At 42.3% G+C, this 25,134-nt stretch overlaps 4 protein-coding genes across 5 annotated transcripts; all 4 read left to right on the forward strand.

Moving 5' to 3' along the window:
• Positions 1–234: 234 nt before the first annotated feature.
• jun (Jun proto-oncogene, AP-1 transcription factor subunit) lies at positions 235–1,708 on the forward strand. Its single transcript, XM_036520717.1, has one exon. It carries the CDS (start codon positions 706–708, stop codon positions 1,672–1,674), a length of 969 nt encoding a protein of 322 aa, XP_036376610.1. The 5' UTR covers positions 235–705; the 3' UTR covers positions 1,675–1,708.
• A 4,849-nt stretch (positions 1,709–6,557) lies between these two features.
• Positions 6,558–8,834, forward strand: LOC118771698 (CARD- and ANK-containing Inflammasome Adaptor Protein). The gene has a single exon (XM_036519708.1). It carries the CDS (start codon positions 6,558–6,560, stop codon positions 8,832–8,834), a length of 2,277 nt encoding a protein of 758 aa, XP_036375601.1.
• A 666-nt stretch (positions 8,835–9,500) lies between these two features.
• On the forward strand, positions 9,501–15,337 carry si:dkey-86e18.1 (uncharacterized protein LOC557342 homolog). Of its 2 annotated transcripts, none has more exons than XM_036522262.1 (5): positions 9,501–9,589; positions 12,831–12,871; positions 12,962–13,036; positions 13,441–13,639; positions 14,455–15,337. In XM_036522262.1, the coding sequence occupies exons 1-5, from the start codon at positions 9,523–9,525 to the stop codon at positions 14,898–14,900; spliced, it is 828 nt and encodes a 275-aa protein (XP_036378155.1). In that variant the 5' UTR covers positions 9,501–9,522; the 3' UTR covers positions 14,901–15,337. The 2 variants fall into 2 exon arrangements, with proteins under 2 accessions (XP_036378155.1, XP_036378156.1); XM_036522263.1 differs by having other exon boundaries at positions 13,441–13,630.
• A 2,869-nt stretch (positions 15,338–18,206) lies between these two features.
• On the forward strand, positions 18,207–20,392 carry faslg (Fas ligand (TNF superfamily, member 6)). Its single transcript, XM_036519718.1, has 4 exons — positions 18,207–18,464; positions 19,431–19,476; positions 19,717–19,773; positions 19,861–20,392. Exons 1-4 carry the CDS (start codon positions 18,207–18,209, stop codon positions 20,286–20,288), a joined length of 789 nt encoding a protein of 262 aa, XP_036375611.1. The 3' UTR covers positions 20,289–20,392.
• Positions 20,393–25,134: the final 4,742 nt, after the last annotated feature.

The raw sequence follows: 25,134 nt of genomic DNA on the forward strand, positions 1-25,134 counted from the left end.
ATATTCAAAAACAATACGTAATCCCACAATGCACCGTTTTTCGACTTACAGCATTACCTCATCCCATCAGCCACTGCGAGAAGAAGAATCTTCTGGGTGGTCGTCTAGGCAACGCGCCTTATCTGAAAATAACGGAACGCCCAGCACATCGCCTCCAGCCAATAAGAGACTTCAGGCATGACATCATTGCTATTTTTAGTGTGGCAGCAGTAGCAGATAAGGTTTGCCTCCACGCTGGAAGAGCTCAGAGTATACAGATCATAGCAGAGTAAAACACCTTACCCTAAAGAGGTGTATAAACCAAATATAAACTTTAGCACTTAGCAGCTTTCTTCAGATTACTGTCTGAACGCCTCGGAACAGCACTGTAGTGGCAGTTTTGAAGTTGTTGCGATCTTAGTTTGCATCTCTTCAGAAGGAAACCATTGATTCGCCGAACTTGTGAGAGTTTCGCTCACAACAGTTGAAGTTTGAAGATCATCGGGCTAACAATAAAGACTGCGCACTGTTATCCATTTGAACTTCAAAGTAAAAGACTGAAGTCTTTCAATTCTCCGGAGTCGCTCGTTTGAGCAGGAAGAACCTCTTAGTTGCTCTCTCGAACTTTTGCGGAGTTTTACTCTGAAGACCACAGCTGAAGCAAAGGAGAAAAGAGGAAAACCCCGTGAGTAAAAGACATTTGAACTGTGTTTTGGTCACTCTTCTATGTCTACCAAGATGGAAACTACTTTCTACGATGACTCGCTGAACGCTGCCTTCTCCCAGCATGACAGTGCCAGCTACGGATACAACCACAAAGCCCTGAAACAAAACATGACGCTCAATCTCACTGACCCAGCGGGGACCCTAAAACCTCACCTGCGGGCGAAAGCGAACGACATTCTGACTTCGCCAGATGTCGGACTGCTTAAACTGGCCTCGCCAGAGTTGGAGAGACTCATCATCCAATCAAGCAACGGCTTGATTACCACTACCCCGACCCCGACTCAGTTTCTCTGTCCGAAGAACGTCACAGATGAACAGGAGGGGTTTGCTGAGGGTTTCGTGAGGGCACTGGCGGAGCTGCATCACCAACACATGCCTAATGCGCCCAGTGTCACGTCTGCCCCACAAACGAGTATAAACAGTGCCATGGCACCTGTTTCCTCAATGGCGGGGGGGACCGTTTACAACTCCACCATGCGTTCCGATCCACCGGTGTACGCAGACCTCAACACGTTCAATCCAGCAATCAGCACTGCACCGGCGCCGAGCTACAGCACTGCGAATCCCGCCATGACTTACTCGACTGCTCCACCGCAGCACCACATGAGCACACAGCTGCCAGTTCAACACCCCCGGCTGCAGGCGCTTAAAGAGGAGCCGCAGACAGTGCCCGAGATGCCCGGTGAGACCCCTCCACTGTCCCCCATCGATATGGAAAGCCAGGAGCGGATAAAGGCTGAAAGAAAGCGCATGAGGAACAGAATCGCTGCCTCAAAGTGCCGGAAGAGGAAGCTGGAGAGGATTTCTAGACTGGAAGATAAGGTCAAGAGCCTGAAGTCCCAGAACTCTGAACTGGCGTCCACCGCTAATATGCTCCGGGAGCAGGTTGCCCAGCTCAAACAAAAGGTCATGAATCATGTCAACAGCGGATGCCAACTGATGTTGACACAACAGTTGCAAACGTTCTGAGAAAGAGAACAACGAAAGCTTCGAGCGAGACAAAGACTAACCTAAAGAGAAAACAAGGACGAAATTGATGGCTGTATCTACAAGCTATAGCAGCGGTCAGACAGAATGCAGCATATGACTGGAGGGGCTGCCTGGCCGAGTGCTTCGCGCTCCGGTGCGCGCAGGAGTTCCGACTCAACTGAGGGGAAGAATTTCGCAAGTTGAGAATGTCGGTGACAAAAGAAACAGCAGCAAACAGCACAACTTCTTACTGTTCTGTTTCGTGCTGTTTTGAGACAAGATACACGAAAGACTTAACTTTGTTCACGTCGACCAAGTTTTGCATGGACCTAACCTTCGAAGATCATTCAGTATTAAGAAAACAATTAAGACAAAAACTGCAATAGAGACATAGTTGCCTGTATTGTTGCGCCAATTGAAAGGCGTGTTATAAAGGCTGAATACTTTTGATAAAAGCTGCCTGATTTCTGAGTTATAAATGTACTTTTTCCTTAATTGTATTGAATTGTTCTTTAAGTTAGAAAAAAGCTTCAAGAGTTATTTCTTTTTCTAAAGTTGCTTAATGGGGTTTAACTCATTGTTATTTGTATATATGATGAACTTGGAGTACTTAAGTTTACCATTTGTAATAAAACAGTATAATTTTTTATGTTTGTTTTCTGAGAACCTCGGAAACTAATCGATATTTAAGAAGCATAATAATAAAGTATCTAAAATGAAGGCAATTGTCTGTGTATTGTTTCCATGCATGTTCCTGTATGTCTTGTCTTCAAAAGCACACGTTTTACCTGATTAGTATTTGCTCTCAACGGCCAATATTTATTAATTATTTTGAGATAGTCTGTTACTGATTACAACACTGATTGCAAAATTCCTTCAGTTCTCTTAGCATATCATGTTCACAGCCAATCAGTACTGTAACGTATCATTCCAAAGTTTTTATGCGTTTTGTGAGTAAAGCTATAGGTGATGCTGACACTTCAATTAGCCTGAAGACCCAAGGCAACTAATAAACAAGGTAAACTCCATTATTTCGTCTGATGAACTCAGGGTCAGCGATTCCATTCTAGAGTCAAGGAGTACACGGCCAGCAGAGCAAACACGTAAAGTGACATTAAAGGAACATATTGTGAGTAAGATATGCAGTCTGATATACGGAAGCACACGTTAAGCCCGCCTTACGAAGTTTCAGTGTAAAATTATACATTACTGCTTTATTTGAGACTTTGGGTTAAGACCTTATATACCGTTCTTGTCAACACGACAGTCTGACCTCAAAATCATCACAACACTCAACATCTAACAAATAAATTATTCAAATAATTATAAATGCTGGTAACAAAAATGTAAACACCTTCACGTTATAAAAAAAAGATACTGGCACAATGATAGGCCTGTTTACTGAAACTGAATGGGAATTCATTTTCAATCATGTTGAATTATGCTCTCAAGATATCTTGGATTTACTGCACAAGTAAGAGAGCATATGATTAGATCCAGGTGAATGTGATATAGTTACTTGTTTAGAAATGATACGCACACTCAACATAATAAATATGACCCATGAAGTGACGTATAGGCTGTACGCTATTATACAAATCGTACGTGATCTTCATTATAATGACAATAATAGATTCTTCTTCTTTTAAAGTTAAGAAGGCTTTAGCACCATTTCAGATGTGTGCACCTGCTGATAGAATAGTCTCCATAAACCTAAGCAAAGTGTGTTTGTTGACGTCGAAATGAAATGTCGCTTTCGTCAAAGTTAACTTTTCATCCAGCAGAGGGAGGCAAAGCTCTTCAGGAACCCCGACTCAATGCATCCGCAACGTGATTAATAAATTCAAACTCTTTACCACTAACGACTCACTCGACTAATACGAAAACAGTTAGCCTACTGACAGGGGCACATATAATTTACTGAGATATTTTCAGTGTAGCCTACTATTATTATTATTATTATTTTAATCAAATATTCCAGACCTTGTTGGTATAATTAATATTCACTGGTGGATGAAATGTGTTTTATAGTGAAGGCTTCAGGCACAAAGAGTATCACGAGACAGAAGGACATCAGAACGAAAATGTTCTTTAAATGAAACGTTATCACAGGTCAGTTTTCAAAATTGCGAATTTGTGAACGTATTTTTTCTCGTCCAGCATAAATTGGTTGAACTGGTGATTTGAATTGTGATGGGATTTAAACAGCCACAGTCTCAGAGATAACTTGTAAATGTGTTCGTTTTATTAATCCAAACGTAGTCTATTATTCTGTAAAATTGTCTTTGATTTGGCTGCCCTAACTTGGGAAAAGAATGACATCATACCGGAAAGTCGGAACCTACCTAACCATATAAGGCAAGAGAACGGTCGGAAGAGCTACGTCATTTCGACAGATAGAGGGCGTGTATTACTGGAACACACTCCTAATCTAAACCGAGATAAATTACAGAGGTACTGTACTGTAGTACCGAGACCACGGCAGATATCCCGCGGGAGATTTATGGTCCTGCGGGAGTTTTATGTTCAGTATTTCTAAAGTAGTGGAGTTTGTATGAATGCAGAATATTAAGTGGGTGAGACAGAAACCAATCTTGTGTTCACCCCTGACTACGGCAGCAACATAAAATAAATAAAACGAATAAATAATAAAAACTAAATGTGCTTAATTCATTAATCTTCATTACAATGATTTAAAGTTCGATGTAAGTATTATACTGAATTACTTTAATTAAATTCATACTGGACGAAAGTTCCTCCATCTGTTTTTAAAACAGGAAAACTAGATGGTGACAACCCAATCAATAATAATAATAATAATAATAATAACAATAATGATGATAATAATAATAATAATAATAATAATTCACTTGAAATTTTAAAATACGACAGTCACTAGCTGCAATCAGGCCAACCTGACTGTAACATTAACATATCAATTGAATAAAGAGCCAGAGGGCTGACTAACAGATAGCTTCCTTTAAAGGAGTTATAGGACGTCCTGTGGTGAAGGTCTTATATAGCAAGACAATACCGTTTTAACTTCCTGAACCGAAAGTGTTGTTCTCTGAAATCTCAATTATGACTAATATTTCTCCATATGTTTTCTGTATACATTATATGTACACACACACACACACCCAAAGTGAAGATGTATATGTGTCACCAGTCATGACTGAGACACAAATGAGGGATTGCCAATCAGTCTCAGAGCAGAGTGTACACACAGTTCATATATGGGACATCCTCAGAGTGTGGAAAGCAGAGGCCTAGAGTGGGTCATAGTTCTGTCTGCTGGAGAGGGGAGACACATGTCTAAATTTAGTGTGGCGCTTCACATGTATTCTGGGTGGTCACAGTGTGATCGTATAAAAATATCAATCTCCCGCCTCTGTAGAAAGAGGAGAAGGCCAGACCTACCATAGTGGAAAACTACCCAGTTGGCCGAAAGACAGCTCAACAGTCCAGTCTTTCTAGGTACAGCTATGCTTTGAAAATAATTGATATGAAACAGAAAGTAAACATCATGGTTTAATCACATTATTCTTGGGAACACCAACAATACATTTAAACTATTTATACTTAATAGAGAAAATTGAGTCTTGTAAGATTTTAACTAAAAAATCTGAACTACATTCTTTTTTAAATCCAACCAAAGCACATTTTAATTTTTAATACTGACTTTTTGCCTTTGAAAAACATATGCCATAAAACTGACATTATAAAAATGAATACAAAGGTGAAGGTGTTTTTTTTATGACGAAGTACTCTCTGAGTTACACTCATCACATGGCTGCTTGAGCAGCAACAAAGCCCCAGGGAAGACATAAGTCTAGAAACCTCCAGACACAGGTAGTCTACTTTCTGAACAGCTTAGGCTTAAGATGTGGATCAGTGCATGAAAAGACATACATTGCTTTTAATTTCTTTGAGGCCAAAGTTGAACAAATCAATACGACCCCATGAGTATCTTCACAACTTGCTTAGTTTATTCCCCCAGTTCTATAAACTTTGTTATTTGTTGTCAATGTGCTCCACTGCAATCAGTACTGGTTATCATATCATAGTGCACCTGCACTTTATGCTGTGGTCAGAACACTGATTATGCCATCATATGTACCTTCAAACTGTAAAACTTGACATGGGGTTGCAGATGGACAAAATGTGGCTAATTGTCTTTAAGCCTGACTTCAGAATACTGATATTTACACCACTGGTATTTGTTCATGAAGGAGTGTTTATATGTTCTCTTGGTGTGAGTATGTGTGGTTGTATGCTGTCTAGCTTCTGTTTATTGCTGGGAAAGACTCTGAACTCTGAACTTACATTCCTCTGCTGCCTCTCTCTCTCTCTCACATACACACACACACACACACACACACACACACACACACACACACATACACAAAGGCAACTCTTTGCAATCATGGTAACAGTAGCCAGGCTGCAGGTATTTAGATAGACTGTATGGAATGCAAATAATGCAAAAATAATGCCCCAGTAGCTAAGCTGTGTTTCCATTTTTTAATCTTTTAGGAGTTTATTCTGAAAAGGGTCAAGCTTGTCAGTATACAGCATATTCAATTTGTTGCAATTTTAAGAGGCCAACAAACAGTTTTTCAGGTTGCAAAGAGATCTGGCAAAGAAACGGCCAGAGGCGTGATTTATCTGGCCTTACTATTTACCTGGTTGCTGTGGGAATAACAGATTAGTCTAAGTGAGGGTGTGCTTCAGGCTTTTAGTAGTGTTCAGGGAAGAAGAGGCTGGCAAATTCAACAGCATAGTCATACATGCAGTAACCTTAATTTTTAAGCATAATAATCTAAACTTGCATTTTAATATTTGCTTTGTCTGAAGGCTAATAGTATAAAAGATTTACAAACATGCGTTCAACTACGTTCTTCACTAATCCTTATGCAGTTGAAGTTCTTCAGACAAAAAAGAAAGAATTGGCAGAAGGTATTTGTAACACTGAACATCTGCTGAACCTTCTTATCGATAAGGGAGTCTTTCCACCAGAAAAGAAAATCCTGGTGTCCTACAACAGAACACGAGAGGAGAAGAACTCCAGAGTGCTGGACATTCTGGTTTCGCAAGGTGAGCGAGCATGCAGGCTTTTCTTCTATCCTTGTTTGAAACTCGTTGAGCCCGACCTGTACCAGAGCATTAAAACATATGTGGGCAGCGTGAATGAGACAGTGCACGATGCCCGGAGGCAGCTGATTGGATACCTATTGGAGAGGGACCAGAAGGGCTCTCTTAAACACACCTGGGATATGGCCCCTCAGAAGAATTTAGATGTGGTAGTTCCTAAAAGAAATGAGAAGCCTCTGCTCAGCAAGGAGGAACTGATCACCCAATCAGATGGAAGAACAGGAGCACCAAAGGCAGTACGTCAAAAATCTGGTGATATATTCGATGCCACTGCTACTGGAAATCTCCCTCTTTTGGACGGCCTTCTAAAAAGCAATGATGTCAACGCGGTCAATTCATCCCAGGAGACCCTCTTACACATTGCTGCCCAGCACGGCCAAGTTTCCGTCATGGAGTTTCTCCTCAGTAAAGGGGCCAAGTTGGACATGAAGGACAGCCACGGCCGCACAGCTCTACATAGGGCTGCTGAGAGGGGCCATACATCCAGCGTAGAGGCACTGCTGCGGGCTGGGGCTGACATTTATGCCTTGGACAAGAAATCCAAAACACCTGTCCACTTGGCAGCACAGAATAGGCACCTCAGCACAGTCAAAGCCATAGTAGAGGAGGAAAACAGACACTTTAAGAATCAGAGAACCTTTCTGCACATGGCTGCTGTGGAGGACAACAGCAGTTTAGCGCGGAGCCTTCTGCAAAGTGGTGCCCCTGTGAATGCGAGGGATAACAAGAAGAAAACCGCACTATTTCATGCTGTTAACCACGGCTCTGAAAAAACTGCTAAGATTCTTATTGAGGCAGGTGCCAAGATAGACTCTGGCATCATCGAGGCTGCATTTAACCTAAACAGCCAAAGTATATACAGTCTTCTTCTAGACCACACCAAGGGCCTGACCCCAGACACTATGAAGGCTGCGCTTTTCAAAGCTGTGCAGAGGAACCTGGAAGAGATCATAGCTGCTCTCATAGACAGTGGTGCAGACGTTAATACACACAACGAACTGCATTACACACCTCTGCTTCTGGCAGCAGAGTTGGGCAATGTGGAGGCCTTCAGGGTACTGATTGCCAAAAAGGCCAGCCTAGCAGCGAAACTGCCAAACCATAACTCCGCCTTGCATCTGGCCATTCAAAGTGGGAGTCTTGCAATAACACAGCTTCTACTGGAAAACGGCCTGGACGCCAACACAGCCGGGTACAACGAACAGACACCCTTGCACCTGACAGCCCTGCACAACAGAGCAGCACTGGTACAGGCACTGCTGCATGCTGGGGCCAAGGCGAATGCTGTCACTAAAGAAGGCCTGACACCGCTTCATGTGGCCTGCCAGCACAGCCATCAGGAGGTAGTATACCAGCTGATAAAGGGTAAAGCTGACATCCATGCAAGAGATAAGCAAGCTAAGCTGGCCCTGCACTATGCCGCTGCCAATGGAGATGCTTCTGTGGTGCAGCTTCTGCTTTCCCACGGGGCCGACGCCAACGCTGTCGACAAAGAGAAGAAGACACCATTACACCTGGCAGCCATGGAGGGCAAGTCTGAGGCAGCCTCTGCTCTGCTGGCCAGTAAGGCAAGGTGTGGGGTCAAGGACATGGATGGCTGCGCTCCTCTGCACTACGCTGCGGCCAATGGCTACACAAAATTGGCAGGGGACCTACTGTCCTCTTGCAAAAACAAGAATGTGGATGACAAGAATGTGTGGCGGAGGACCCCCCTGCACGTGGCGTCAGAGCGTGGCCATGACGCTCTGATAGACCTCCTCCTGCAGAGAGGTGCCAAGATCAATGCTCTGGATAACAACAAGGACACTCCACTGCACCATGCCAGCCGCTGTGGGCACCTCGGTTGCGTGCAGAGCTTGGTGAATTGGGCACAGGGTGAGAAGGCTAACCTGCAGGTCACGAACAATGTGCAGAAAACTCCACTGCAGGTGGCCGAGGTTGGGGACACACAGAACCATCAGCAAATCGCAACCCTGCTCAAGAAGAAGATGTTTCTGATCAAATAAGGCAGCTTTGCCATCTCTTGATGACCTAATGTAAATATTATTTTTGATTGATCGATTTCAATGGTGTTCAAATTTTTAAAAATGAAATAAAACATCTTTAATCTTTAAAGCCTACTGACATAGTTTGTGAGAATGTCCATATTATAAATAATACCATTTTTTTCAGACCAGAAAATTTACATGAAGAAAATCAACCTGCACAAATTTAATTAAGAGAAATACACAACTACTCATCTCTTAGTCATGAATCAAATGTATGAAGACAAAATATGTTAATCACGGAAAGCTTGTAAATTACTTATCAATAAACAATCCATGAAAACATGTCACAGATTCCCCACCATGACTTCAGGAACGTAGAGAACCAAAAATGTAGTTTTGTTGCTGTTAAACAGCATATAAAGTCATAAATAGCTACGTTGGGTTTTAAAATGTATAAACTATAGTTCACTTACATATAGCCAACGTGTGCAAAAGAAAGCTTGATTCTTTTTTCAGCCTCTACGGGGCCAATTTTAGTTGGTATTGGGTGTACCTGTTTTTCATCCAAAGAACATCCATCAAACGGTGTTGTCTTTTTATAAAACTCCCCAACACGTGACAGGAAACTTGACTTCACTGGGTTCCTTGGCATTTGTCATGTGACCGGTTGTTGACAACTGTTGCTAATGGTCGTGATGATTCCAACATGGCCCGGAACGAAGAGAAACATCTCGGTAAACTGAACCGACTGTGGTTGCAAAAGGAGAGAGAAGGTAAGTGAGTCTTGTTTACTGTTGCGAATTAATTTTTCCCAGCTGTAAGCCTGAGTTGCTTTACCTTTCGGGACGACCTAAAAATAAAATTTCCGACGCCCTGCAAAATGGGAATTATCGAACCGTGCTTTACCGGTATTTGTGTTATTTCTGTGCTAAAAGCTGGCAGCAAGAATAATATATTTCGAAGTGCTGATAACAGCCAGTAATATTATAACGATGGATACAACAAATTAGAGTACATTGTTTCTCTTGTCTGTTTCACAAGCTAGCTAGCTAGCTAGCTGAACTACCTTCCATTGGAACTAGGACATAGCGATATCCCAACATCGAACCGCCTTCGCCAGTACACAATATTGCTGCACAGTGTCTTCTGAGACTCCCTAGAGTTGCGAGGCATTCTGCATGTTTTCTTGGTAAGGTTAAAGAAGTTCGATTGCTTTCGGTTGTTTAACCTTCCGCGGATTGAGTTTCCGGTTCTACAATACATAATACTAAGAGAAAGCATAGAACGGTGGTATATGCATCATACGAGGCTGTGCGTTTGTCAGTGACAAAATAGAAAATTGTTCTTTTGGTCCTGGGGCCCTTTTAAGATAAAGTCGTTGGTATCTAAACAAGTTGATCAAAAATCTCATTCCCCCAAGCCTCCACCAGCAAGCTCAAGTTTGGCCAACATGGAGATTTCACTGTGAAAATGATCCAGCCCGTTAATCCAAATCAATAAAGAAATGATTAACAGACCACTAAATCTAATTTCTCAACTACTCGTTTCAGTATAAAGGCCTGAATCCCATTGAAAATGTGTGGTTTGAACTCAAGAAATCAGTCCACATACACAGACTACAACATTTGAAGGACCTACGGTAATTCAGCGTGGAGAAATGGTAAAAAAAAAAATCCATAACCGCATAAAATGCTACAGGAAGTGTAGTTACTCTTATCGTTTGTAAGGAAGGATGCATAAAATGAATGGGAATAGAAATATGTGTGTTTTATGTATTTTCTATGATTTAGCTCTGTGCATTTGAGTAGTATTTACCACATAAAATAGCTCAGTAGTTGTATTTTATCATTTTTGTTCATATTTACCAAAAAGTGTGAATAAAACTGAAGGGCAGAGTGATATGAATTACAGTGCCCTTCAATTTTACTTTGATTTCTGATCTTGATAAATATGTGTATGAATAAATATTTTCAAGAGGATGGAAAAAATAATAGAAACACCAAATGAAAAAGGACTCATATTTTGAAGTAACTAAATTGCAATTAAAAGGATTCAACACAAGTGTATCATGTTAATGGCAATGCTAATTATCAGTATTTTTGCTATAGGAGATGTTTTAAAATCAACACTTAAATATGTGAGTTTATAAGACAACATGAGAGATGTAACAGATGCTGAAAGAGGTCTAATAGTTGGTATATATATAATAGTGCCTGAATTGTGAATGTGCCAGTCACACAAATAGCAAAATCATTTAATGTGTCAAAAGGAACAAATCATGACGGCATATGACAAACAAGGACAATTGCATCAGGAAAGAGGACTAGTGGTTGCAAGTCAAAGCTCAGTGACAGGGACAGATTGACACTTAACTGGATAGTTGTTCAAAAACACAGAACCACAGGCTTAAAAATGACCACAGAACTGAATCTATAGCCTCTGATCTAGTCTCAACAAAACTGTATGTTTTGGGCTTCATAAAGCTGATGTTTATGTTAGGGCTACCATCCTGAAACCACTTGTAACCAAAGCCAGTACATAACAAGGCATAATCTAGTGTAATGAGCAGAAAACCTGGACTTCTGAGCAGTGGAAGAAAGCAGTATAGACTGTTGAGTTGTCTTTTACTCCACGGTACATTTGGATGGATTTATTTTTGGAGAAAACCATGGGAAGCCTTCAACCCACATTGCCTGTTCCCAACTGTTAAACATGTTATGGTATGGGCAGCCATCTGGTGGTAGTCATTGGGTGTGAGTGTTACTCTGAATGGCAGAATTGTGACCTAGAAATATGAAGCCATTTTAGGTGACCAGTGCTCCTCTAATTCAAACATTATTTCTTCAAGGTGTTCCCGTATTCCAAGATGATAGCACCCTCATATACACTGCTACATGGATTCAAGATTGGTTTCATGAACACCAGGATAAAGTTAAACACTTTTCATGGCCTCCCCAATCACTAGATCGTAAAATCATAGAACCCTTATGGGAAGCTCTGGAATGTAGGATGTGTAGTAGATTTCCAAGCCCTTCATCTCTTAAAGAACCAGAGGCTTTCTTTCTAGAAGAATGACCAAATATCCCAGTAGACACCATTTCAAAATTTGTATAATAGCATTCCAAGCTCCTCTGAAGGCAAAGGGTGGCCAAACTCCTCATTCGTTAATAAATATTCATATATTGTTTGTTGGTTTAAAAATGTCTTGTCCATCTGCTGTATACACACTCTCTCTCTCCCACACACACACACACGCACGTACGCACGCACGCACACATGCACGCAAAGGCAGAGGTGATTGACAGGCCTGCACACAATTCAGGTTAGGAAGATGGGAAAAAAGAGAGATGAAGGTGGAGGAGGGATGAAGAAGAGTACTGAATCCTCCAGGACTGAGCAGGTCTTTCTTCAGGGATCTTTATAACAGGCATTGCAAGAATTTGGTCGTATATAACGCAACAGCCAAGGATGCCCGAGAGGAATGTTACCTCAGGCCTGTTCTAGTTTTGTCAGTATAGAATCTCGAAAATGAACAAACACTTGATGCTATATAGATAGGACATATTTGTTCAACTCCAGGTGCAGACAAAAGATTTATGGGGAGTTACAGCTGCCCCCCACGTAACGCACACGCACATGCACGTACACACACAGCGGTTTACGGGAGGGGCATAAGTGTTTTTTACATCACGATCAAGCTCACACAGATTGGATAAAATATAAGGCCACTGCTCTCACCCAGCTTATTAAAATAATGTTATCCATGCTTGAATTTTCTAACATCGAGTGATGACCTTATGTCAGCTGATACTGTTTGTTTAATGAAATGTGACATTCCGTGAGTTCAGACTTAATAACACTTAATATAAATTAATTATGTAATACAGTTGAAGGAACTATGTATGCCCCTTCTGTATTTTGAAGGCTTATGACACTACACCATATGTATAAGTGGGATCTTGTAATTACCGGAACTAACGATTGCCAAAATCATGTTTATTTTATATTCAACAGAGGGGCGAATCAAAGATGTGCGTGAAGCTAGACCTAGACTGGTGAGTGTACCAGTATGCCACATGTAAAAAATTCTCCTTGTGCTGCTGTTGGAAAGTAATAATGAAACGATGTATTGTCCCCCATTGTAGTCCTGCCTTAATACTGCGGCAGCTGTGAAAAAGTGGATCCCGAGCATCAAGAATGAAATAGAATACTACCTTCAGGTATGAAAGAGGGGCCAAGTACTTTAGAACTATAAATAAGTGTAAATTTGTTAGAAATACCTTACTAGTACAGACATGTACGGTTTTAATCACAATAGTCACAACTAACTTTTTGTTTCTACCTCGTGCAGGGTGCCATCTAGTGTTAGATTTAAAAAACACCTCTGAAATCAATTCAGACCTTTTTCCTTTTTGATGTTCTGAATGAAATATTAAGTGATGTGAAGCACATTCATGTTGATTTTCGGGTTGACTGGCCTGTTTTCATAGGTAAAGAATAATCAGGTTTACCTGGTTACAAGTCTTACATGGTGGAATGAATTTGGCTGTGGAGTGTGTGCCCCTGGGCCAGGGGATAGGGCTTGCTTTCCCTAAGGTATAGGGTGTGGTCTCATGTCTTACAGCAATCCCAGTTGTCTCACTACCCTGAGAGGAAGATCGCAGAGTTTCAGCAGCACATTGAGGAGCTGGGGGAGGAGTACAAACGTTACATCCGCAAGCTCCGCTTCCTCGACCCATCCTGCAAGCACCACCCCTGGACCCCCCGGGCCTACGCTAAAAAGAGGCAAGAGGACGACAACCCCCAGTGTGCAGGTCAGACAGGTAGTGAGTCTGTTTCTCCAAGCCTCAGTGCTATCTAGAGCAGGGGTCACCTCATTTTGTTTTGATGTCTCTGTCCTCTACTTTTCTCTTTTAGTTATCATCCATTCAATTATCATCCATTCAATTATCAATCCATTGCATTAAATACAGGTTGTAAATGCTGTAGACCTCTGCTTCACAACACTGTACAGCTGACCCTTGCCATTTTCTGGTGGTCCATTATAAATATTTCAACTGCACAGGGAAGCCTGCAAATACTGAACTGTACCAACGACAAAGAATTTAGCACAAAGAGGACTTGTTCTTGACACAGTATATAATCAGGATGAAACTATTTTAGTACTGTTGTAAACAAATGATTAGCAACTGTATTAGTGTAATAATGATGTAAATGGGGGACTGAGAGAATGGGGAAGAGAATGGGGGTTGCTGTGGCACCCAGCAGCCTGGCTACAGGGAGTGCTCCCTGGTGCAAGTAGTCAAACCAGTGAATCACAGATCTCCAATGGCAGGGGTCACCTGCATATTACTCCTACACATAATGTGTATGTCTGATGAAGACACCATTTTCAGTGTCTTTAGTTATGTTTATAGCCATATAATTATGGCATGTTGTTAGTAACTGGTTGGAATGTCTATGTACTTCTTAACAGGGTGTTCCACCAAAAAACACGTTTTCTAAGTTCTACCTTATTGTTAGTAGATCTATGTACTTTAATAGCTTCAGATTGTCTCCCTCAGACAGTCAGCCGAAACTGATGATAATGAATATTTTTGTGAAGCACCCCCGTTTTACTTTAAACTCTCCTCCCTAGCGAAGAGACTGTGCACTGCTGACCACGCTGGCCCGACCAGTCTGCTGAGCACAGAGTGTGATGGGGTGAGTGGGAGGAGTGGGACTGAGGATCCAGCAGCCTCAGAGAGACTGGAAAGCTTTCTACCGCCAGCCGCCCCCCGCAGCTCTGCCCCGGACCCGCCAGGTCAGGACCAGCCGCTCTCCTTTGACGCGACCAGGATGGCCGTGAAGCTGGCAGGGTCCCGAGCGGCTCCGAGAGGCCTCCACACGGACAGCATGGCCCGCGTGCTGCTCTCGGGCCTGCCCAACCTTCACAGCTCCCCCCTGGCACAGACACTGGCAGCACAGGGTGGCACAGGTGCAGAGAAGGGAACTACACAGCCCTCTGACCCCAGCCCCGCTCCGCAGAGTACAGGGAACGTCCTTGGCCTGGACTGCTACTCCTCATCTGAGGAGGACACATGACGCGCAGACTGACCAATAGCCAAGGTTACAGCACATATTGGCAAAGCGCTACAGCCATGGACATCAAATGTATGTGCAGTTGGCTTTTTTGATGGATGGTGCCTTCGACTTTATGCCTTAATATGTTACATTTAAAGACAGTTTAATAGATTTCAATACAGTCTGACAGTCTCAGTGTGAGGTGCTTAGTCTTGGGGCGAGCCAGTGCAGTTTTTTTTTTTTTTTCTTTCCAGCCAGAAAGATATCATGGACGTCTTCTCCAATCAATAAAGAACAACGTGATCTTTAACATAATTTACCAGTGAATGGTTACTTCAGATTTATTACACTTATATAACGGTACATAAGGTCATGGTTTGCACTGCATATCACCAAAGCACATGTCAAACATACTTTGTTGCATACTGTAAGTATATACAAAAGTTATATACACTGTTACCTTTATGTAGTGTTCCACAGTGCAGTAGTTTATATTTCTGACAGCTGTCTTGTGTTTGATCTGGTCATAAAACTTGTATCCTAAGCCACTATGTGTTGCTTTGAAATTCGTATGTTACCTTATTGATGGGAGTACCTGAGTACAGTTAAGCCCAGCACAGTATGGTGATGGAGAAGAGTGTGGGGTCACTGCAGGATGTTTTCCATCACTACCTTGAGTCTCTTTGGGCTGGGACTGAACAGTATTCTGCTTCTGTTTCCCTTTGTTTACATTGACTTGCAATTCGAGGTGGTGAATATTATTTTAAAGTGTCCAATGAACCTTGAGAATTTTTAAATACACACAAGCTCAGGCTTGATACACAGTTCTTGGCGTAACCAGCGATGGTGTGAGATGCTCCTTTGTGATTTCAATGGCTTCAAACATGGCAGTGATGTAGTGTGATGTTCACGTCATGGGACGGCGTAATGAAAAGCAACTGTAGGAACAGAATAGCAGCTCCGCAGCCACTATCCCTGAAAAAAAATGGAACCCTCTGCAGCGTAAATTAATACATACACGCAATCACCACATGTTCACTTTCCACTAGCGCTAGCAGTTACATGAGTGTTAACCCCAGGATTCAGACCATCAGGTTGAAACCAGCTGACTCAGACAGCATGAAGAGGTGTTTCTGTGATTGCAGCAGTTCAGTTCTTCAGAATCGGGTCTCTGCATGAAAGAGCTGCCCACAGGAAGACCCCAAACCCCACCCCCAGGCATACAAGCATGCTGACACTTCTGGGAACTGAGCAGACTGACACAGCATAGCGCTGTTCTTTACTCATTCAGTGCAACAGATCACCCACAAAAGATAGTGCAGGCACTTTTATTTCCAGAGGTGCACAGCAAGAAATGAAACTGGTCCATCTTCAGAAGGGGACACCTTTTTTATCTTTTTTGTTTTTAAGTACCCTCACCTTGGTTATCACTCTAGAAAAAAGGTCTAGTGGTCAAAGAGTTGCAGATTTTTTCATGTTGCTGGCCTGAATGGCAGTAACAGAAACTGAAAGCCTAGAGGTTTGTTGAGAGTCTCCAGGTTGAGTGTCTATTGATTACATTTGGAATAGTGTACCTATAAAGAATACAACTTGAAAAACACTACAGTAGGAAGTTTTTTGCTCATTTTGATGCTGAGCTGCACAGTTAGTGAGTATCATGTTATGTCCCATGCATGACACTGCAATCATTGGACTAGCCAAGAACATGAAGTTCGTCTTTTGTCTTTGCCATTGTCAGAATCATATTGTACCAGTCCTTATCTAATAGAATGACGCAGTAAAAGGAAAATCTCACAGGAGTGCTGTAAGATTAATCACTCCATCCTTGCTGGAAACAAGAAATAAGAAAAAGAGGCAGAGGTCTGTTGCTAGTGGCACCTAGTTTAGTCACGGTACCATCAGACAGAACAGGCTTATAATGTGTCATGGAAATTCCTCAAAATGGGGCAGGTAAAGGTTCAAGCTGATTAAGCCCTTCTGTTAGAAGTACTTCTCTATTTCAGAACAAGCCACAATGAATAATGTGGTCCTGGGAAACAATTTTTGAATGGCTAAAGGTTTAGCATAAGTATGCAAAACCAACCAATTCTCGTAAGCACAGCGGAGCATTAATAGTTCACGGTCCTCGTTTGGAACTGAAGATGTAGCTGAAATGGATTATGCCTGGTTTACCACAAAGTTAACCCACCCACTGTCTGCGGAAGCATTCGCACGCAGACCCTCCTGAAACCCGAGTATCACATATGGCTGTTTCATGTGGCAGCTCCTGCTTCCCACTGCTGTGTATTTTCTGGTGTCATTGAAACTGCCATTATGCTGAATCACTGTTTACAAACATGCTTAACTCAACAGGCAACACACGGGACTACGTCTGTCATTGCATGTGCCCCGATTGTGTACAATTTAGTTGTAAAGCACAGATCCTTGTGATGCTTTTTGCATTAGAGCTTGCAAGTCGTCAGTCTCTGAAAAGTGTTCCACTTGGTTTAAATAGAATGCTGCTGAAGCAGTCAGGCAGCCTATGAACATGTGAACAGCTGGTCTTAGACATACTAACATTTTCTCTAGAGTCTTTTCTCCTTCCTGTCCTGCACCCACACAACTCAGGAAACCAAAATTTGATGAGAAAACTCTTTCTAGGTCAGTCTCCAGTCTAGACTGTCTTTCTAGTCCTTTATTAATGCTGCGCATGTTTAATCATGATCAGGGTTAACTAAGCAGGTCTTGTGTGGCCCCCAAAACCTGAATAATGATCAGCTAGAGACCTCCAGAGATGAAATGCTTAGAATACATCTAAGCAGACCTGTAATTAGAAGACTGCAAGTTGAAGCTGTAGTTGTGGTGCTGTTGTACTCTGGAGCAACGCATTATACCTTAGGTGTTTCAGCGCATTTTCAGTTTTATAAATTGAATAATATAGTAGCAAGTATGTAATAGAGTATATGTATGTAAGTCACCCAGTACAATGGTGCCTGCTCAGGAACTATGTAAAAGATATGCTGTGAAGCTAAGTCTGATTAACCTTAACTGGACCTTAGTTTGAATTATGTCAAATAATCATGGCAGCAGTTTTTTTTTCAGTTCTATGATGTCATTGTCCCACAGGGTATGCTAATCATGGGGACATACAAAAGTGTGTGGTCAGATTCAGCAAACAGTTAGCATCAGAGTGCCTATCAGGCAGCAGAGGGGTATGTGGGTGGAAAAGATGTATGTGGTTGTAGACGTACGCGGAAGCCCAGCTTTATTACAGAGGTGTTGTTAGTGAGAGAGACAGACAGACAGACACCTTTTGTCAGCACGCAGAACTGGCACATTTCCTGCAGCATGAATCCCAGCACTGACCACATGTACCCTCCTGTCTACCTGGTAGACAGAAGTGGCCTGCAGTCTTCCATGACAGACCCTGGCCTGGTGCCCTGCTGGTCCTTCCCTCCTGCTGTGGTGAAGACCAAGAAGAGGGGCTCCGGGGGAGCCTGTGTGCTCACTGTGCTAGTGCTGGTTCTATTCCTGGTACTGGCTGCGCTGGGGCTTGGCACCTACCAGATACTGAAGCTGCGGAGTGAACTGGAACAGTTGAAACAGGTCAGTCTAGGGGGGGAAATTCCACATGACGTTCTGGGATGTGTGGGGATGTGTGGGATTCTTCCAACACGAGACTTCTCTACCTGCATAGGTACTGTCCATTTGTGTGTGCTCTCTTGTGTGCCTGTTTCCTTACCCACCTCTTTCCTGCTTTTTTCATGTGGTGAAATGTACATTACTTGATTTGTATCCCCAATGCAAAATGCAGAACTGTTTCCAGCAAATCCCCTGATGCACAGGGTGAGAATTATACGATTATATCTTAACCGCTCTGCAGTTTTTTAGCAGTCTAGTTCATCAGTATTAAGTTTTTGCCAAAATCCACAGAAGCAAAATTTTGATAACTATAGAAAAGTAAAATCAATTCAAGTAATAACTGTGATGCAAAACAATCAGTTATTACAAAATCAATTACACAACTATTTGGTTCTCTGTTTTTAAAATATCTTCCACTGTTACTGAACTTAGTATTTTCATGTGTTTAAACATTATGATTGCTGGAAAAAAGAGTGGGAGACTATGTGGGTAGGTGAGGGTAGGGGGTGTTATGTGACAAAAATAATCTTGCTCATGCAAATATCTGAATATGACCATAACTAAAACTTCTTTAATCCAGGATGTAAAGAAAGCACAGGAAATATTTGAATCGCCTCTGACATTTGAGTGCCTGAGACTGGAACCATATTTCAGCTGTGGTCACCGGTCCGCTACAACAGGAAGTCCTTAAAGCATATTTTTAAATGCCATTAGAAAAAGATGTAGATGCTGCCTGAAGACTTTCTGTTGATCTCAAATCTGCGTTTTGATATCTGACTGGGAATCTATGGGTGATCTGTACTTTTTGATCATATATTCATACCTGCCTATCTCGGTTTCTTCATGACAGAGTTTGTTTGATGAGGAGACTGGCAGTTGAACTGCGTATGGTGTGATGTGGTTTTGAGTAACTCTTCTCTTTCATTTTAGGATGTGAGTGCACAGACTGACAGCCCCAAACTCCAGAGCCAAATTAGTGAGTGTCCATTTCCATCTCACCAGCTTTAGCCAGAATGTTAACCAGTTATGAAGGGGAGCAGGTTAACAGAGAACCTTTAACCCCCTTTTAATTTCAGAATCTTCCTGGAGAGGAAGTATGTAATATGGCCTAACCAAAGCATGGTCAAATATGGATTTACTCTTACCATCCTGTCTGGTATAGGTTACTGTTGAAACTGCTGAGTAATAATGGCCACTGGCCCTCTGTGTGTTGCAGGCCTCCAAGAGACGAACAAGGAGAAGAAAGAAACCAAACGAGCAGCACATCTCATAGGTACAGTTAGTGGCAGAGACCCATATCACATGACAACTGGGCAATACGTAGTATACATGTTTGATGGTCCTGTGTGTTGTTTTTCAGCTCGATTTGAAAAGGACATGCACTCCAAGACCCACTGGGACTCGTTGCATTGGGACCCAAAGAATGGCCGTGCCTTCACCAGCGGAGTGGTCTACCAGGATGGGGGGATACAGGTCAATGAGACAGGCCTGTATTTCGTGTACTCGCGGGTGGAATTCTTATGCAAGCACTGCCCCCCTAAAGCTTCTTTCACCCACACCGTCTTCAAGAGGAGAAGGAGAGAGGAGAAGTACCCGCCTCGCACCCTTCTGGAGGGAAACAGTTTGGGCTTCTGTCAGCCCCAAGCTGGGAGTCCTTGCTCCTCTAGCAGTTACCTAGGAGCTGTGCTGCGGCTGGACCGCCTGGACCAGGTTTTCGTCAATGTGTCACACCCCTCCCTGCTCAGCGAGCACCACAATGCCAACTTCTTTGGACTCTTCAAGCTGTGAAACACCAGTCCCAAAACGGACCCTCTGCATGATATCCATAAAAATGGGCTGTCAAAAAATTATTTCTTCTGTTAGAGAAAACCCTTTATCAAATAAAAGCTATGAACCACTCCTTCCAATGATAGCCACTTGTCTGGTAGCATCTATGAAATCAGCTATTTTCTGAGATTTGTCTAATTTTTACAATATATGGGCAAGTGAGAGCTTTCATTTAGTTAATTTAGCTAATTATAAAATAATTTATAGTGTTCTGGTGTTACTGAAATAGTGGTACATCATTTATTATGAAGACATACTCTTAACACTAATATGCTGCTCAGAGTAATTAAATGAAGCCCACATATTTATTATTGTTGATTATTACTGATCTAATCCTCACCTTTGGGATTGAATGTATGTTCTTGTGAACACTTCTGAGTGTATTATTGTGCCTTTGTAAAAATTATTAAAGTATTGTGAATTATGTGGAAAAAGTGTTGTATTTTAATGTTTACAGTAAATAAAGAGAACATCGCTGCAAATCCTTTTCTATGTGTAGTATGAGTGTGAACAAATAATCTCTTCAATTTCAAAACCATTCATGTGTTCTGAAAACTAAGTGCATCAGTTTTAAAGTTATCAGCAGTTAAATTATGCCTTGTTATTGCAAATACATAATGTCTGGAAAAAAAGGAGCGGCATGTTTTTTTTTCACAAGATTGCTGAATCAGTGCTTTCCTTTATGGCATCAGGGTCAATGTATTAATACAATTATCAAGTTTCTGAAGCTTTTTACAGATGTATTCAGGTTTCACAGCAGTGAAAAGAGATCAGATGTCAACATTCATGTTCCTTCCAGCCGAATCTTTGCTGCAGATGTATGCAGATGCAATGGGGGTTAGCAGTTTCTCGATGTCGCTACAACAGACCCTACACTGAGAGCATTGCTGAGGTGATGAGGGTGCAGTCTGAGCTGTCAACCAAAGCCCTGAGACGGCACTTTGTGTTCCCCTGCAGCTTCCTTCCTGTGTTAAAATTACTCAGGCGGGCAGCGGTGGGGTCTATCTGTTCATCGGAGTCATAGGTGCGGCTAAACCAGGACCCTTACTTCCATCCTCGTGGTGTGAAGGCCAGTAGAAAGGCTGACCACAGGTCTCACCTCACAGGGGCACTGTGCGGGAGAGAGAACTGACCGCATGGAAATTTAGCACCCAAGGAAACTGTAGCCAAAGCATCAGCTGTAGGTGGAAGGCACACGCCCTTCTGTTGTTTATCAAATTCATTTCCCTAAATTCCATGCCATGCATATTCTGTCTGAGATGTATTTTCCATGTGGGAGTTGGCAGCTTCATTGACCTCATTTGAAATTATGAAATTAAAAAAAAGGCATACGCCCTATGTTGGTGGCTTGTTAAATCATTAAGTTTACATTAAGTGATAGCTGTGACTTTAAAAACTCAAAATGAATCACCCTTGCATTGCATCTATGATTATTAGGTGAAGTTCATTAAATGAGTGGCAGTTTCACATGGCTTTGCAAAGTAAATTTTAGATTTAGATAGATAAATGGCTCATCTAAACACACAGACAGCACACCCAGCCCACACGCACAGAGTTAACCACACTGCTGAGACCAGAGTCAAGACTAGGAGGAGCTGTGCATCATTAACATTCAGCATGTCAAGGCCACCCCCACCCTCCAGACCCTTCTGTGCTGCAGCATGGAAACTCTGCGATATGATTGTCGTGGAAACTGTAGCGTAGCTGTACTCTGAAGGTGAGAATCTCCAAGCAGAATTCCCCACAACATTAACCCCTTCCCAATCATCTCTCACAGAACTAAATGTTTATGCTGTCCCAAAATATCATTGTTGTCAAACTAAAACCTTTATTTGGTTGCAATGCTTATGGTTTCAGATAAATCCGGTGTCAAATGTATAATGGACAAGAATTATTTCTTTAGGTGAGCTAACATGTTTAGGTAAAAGGGCTCGGTAGCACAGCAAGGGAAATCTTAAAACCCAAATGAAGCCAAACCAAGGTATTATATCTTATTGGTATACTGTAAAGACTCTTAAGTTCAGGAATCACTCATATCTTAGGAAACCAATTTTCCTCATGAAGTAATTATTATAAAGAGAAACCCCTCTACATGTCCAAATGACTCTACATTATTCCTCTGTGTGCAGCCACTTTTTATTTAAAATTGTCTACCTCTTTGGTGAAATTTAATTCAGAAGGAGTGATTCAAAGAAATTTGACTGATACTGTCTTTAGACGATCAGGGCTCAGTCTGAAAGCTAAATTTGCAATGATGACCTGGTGGGGTGAATGGGGTACTGGGACAGACCATTTCTCATTCTGACATAAGGCAGTCAGGGGCAAGGGAAAAGCAGAAATAACACAACCTCACTTTATCCTTACCATAAATGAGATAGAGGAGTGAGAGCACAGCCACAACAATAGCATCTCACCTCACCATGATAAATTGTAAGACAGAGTACTGACGCTATCATGAAATTTATGTCGGCTTCACAATGGCAACACACTTCTTTTTCTATAACAACAAGGGCAAAGGGCAACAGCTGGACACAGGTGGACTTTGCTAGCAACCCCCTGCATGTCCAGTCATGAGTTCCGACCACAGTCAGAACAGCAAGGTCCATGAAGGTAACACCTACTCAGACGGCATAGCATACCCGGTAGCACTGGTGGGGCACTGTCTCCCATCCCCTGACTCCTCACTTCTTCACACAAAGTTTCACAGTGGAGGGAGGGGGTGAGCAATGACTGAAAAATAGGAAAGTATGCAAAGACCCACACTGTGAGCAGACTGAATGCAGTAAGAATTAAAGGAGAAGGATGGGTGGTTGAGTAAGCAGTGGATGGAGACTAGGGCTGGTGTTGTGATGCCCTGTCAACCCTGATTAGCCATCATAATGAAATAATTCCACCCCCTCACCACCCTCCAAAGACATACGCGCGCACACACACACACACACACACACACACACACACACACACACACACACAATACTTCAACTGCTCCAAGCCACTCAATCTGTTTTCATAGTCAATGAAAAATCTGAATTTCATTGTCGCTTAATCATTTTGGAATATGAATTAAATCACGCAAAGTGCCGATTTCAGTCACTGAATTTCGCAGACATTAATACAGACTGCCATGTCGTATTTTATTGGCTCTTTGTAACAAATGACGAATTCTGCCTTTCATGACGATAACCAAACACTGCTTCCAATTCTATCTAAAATACAAAGTGGGCGGGCGTAGGTTTTTACGAGAAAAAACATTATCCTTTTTCGGAGCGATCATTTTCCCGCGATTTCCGTTAATTACATGGCATACTCTACTCAGTTTTCTGTTCCTATCGGGGATTTCAGGTAAAGCAACATCGACAAATATCACTTCCTTCACATGGGCATATTACATAAGCATCTTCTGTCACCCAGCGTGCAATCCCCAAACCCCCGCCACAGTCGAGCAATCAGTATTGAGAAATGACTTAAGAAACATCGATTGTTCCGGTAGTTACGATGACGAATATCATAACCTAGTTTGAAACCAGAGCGTCAGACTAAAACATACCACAATACGTGTAGTAACTAAAAACATAATTGACACAAATTACTAACAGCAAAATGGACAAATTCAACGTATGGAAATATGTCGGAATAATGTAAATAATTCCTCTTCTTGGCTTATTTCATGACTCTTTCGTTCGCTATGTAATAAGCAAAGCGCTGAATATGCAGGTTTATTAGGTTTGCTTAAATATCTGTTTTGTATCTGATTCACATCTGCTCCCCCAAAGAGGAATATGCATAGTAAATCAGCGTGGGGGTGTGGGGGTGGGGTCGTGGGGGGGTGGGGGGGATACTGGTTCAGACCCACACTCTTTTGATAAGGCCCATGGGATCTTTAATAACAAATCTGATTCAGTACCTCGGTTTAATGTCTCATCTGAAGGATGACACTTTCCGCAGCATGGTGCTCTCACCACAGCAGTGGAGCATTGGAGGGAATGATTCACTTGGTCTAGAGCTAAAGAGTGCCCCTATTGGCTCACTAATACCACTTCCAGTAGCAGCCCGGTTTTACTAACCATCACTGTCCCTCTTGACTTCGGTTATTCAATATGAGAAGGCAACATTGTGTCAAAGCAGCTTGCCCCTGCCTGCCCCCAAAAGGAATCTGCACATAACACTCTCTTGCAACACAAGAATAATAAAAAATGTCACAAATGAAAAATATTCAGATTTTAACCCAGCACTAAATATAATTCAATTACAGAACAGCCACTTAAGATGGGCAAACGGGCAAATTAAACCTCCTTCCTTTCACACCACTGCTCTGTACATCACAATATGTGAGTCTTCACTGCGGTCCTTCAGAAAAGACTTTCAAGACAAAAAAGCACGTATACAATGCTCCCGTTGCCACACCGATGTGAAAACCACAGAGGGTTGCAGTGAGCAGTGTGCCCTTTAATGACTGAGGGCGGGTGACAGAGAAGCAAGCGGCACTGATGCTATGCGGTGAGGGAGATGACTGTGTCACCCAAGCAACGGTAAGCGAGGCTGCTGAGATCTGGAAATTGAGGTGTTGATGCGCTCGCTGCCTTATGAAGACTCCTCACCAGAACCTGTCATCCCACCCAACAGGTGGGCCATAGTGTAGCTGCACAATCAGATAAGTCAATCTGAGGTGCCGATCTGTGGGAAAACACTGAAGATGCTCAGACGTTTCTCACTGGTAAGACGCACAGCTTGCCAGAAAGTGAGGAAGTGAGGGCTGTGTTAGAAAATAATAGGGCAGCTGTGGTCTGACCGGGCCTGTGGAAATAAT

The sequence above is a fragment of the Megalops cyprinoides genome, chromosome 2 (genome assembly GCF_013368585.1).
Source record: "Megalops cyprinoides isolate fMegCyp1 chromosome 2, fMegCyp1.pri, whole genome shotgun sequence".
Classification (NCBI taxonomy): Eukaryota; Metazoa; Chordata; class Actinopteri; order Elopiformes; family Megalopidae; genus Megalops; species Megalops cyprinoides.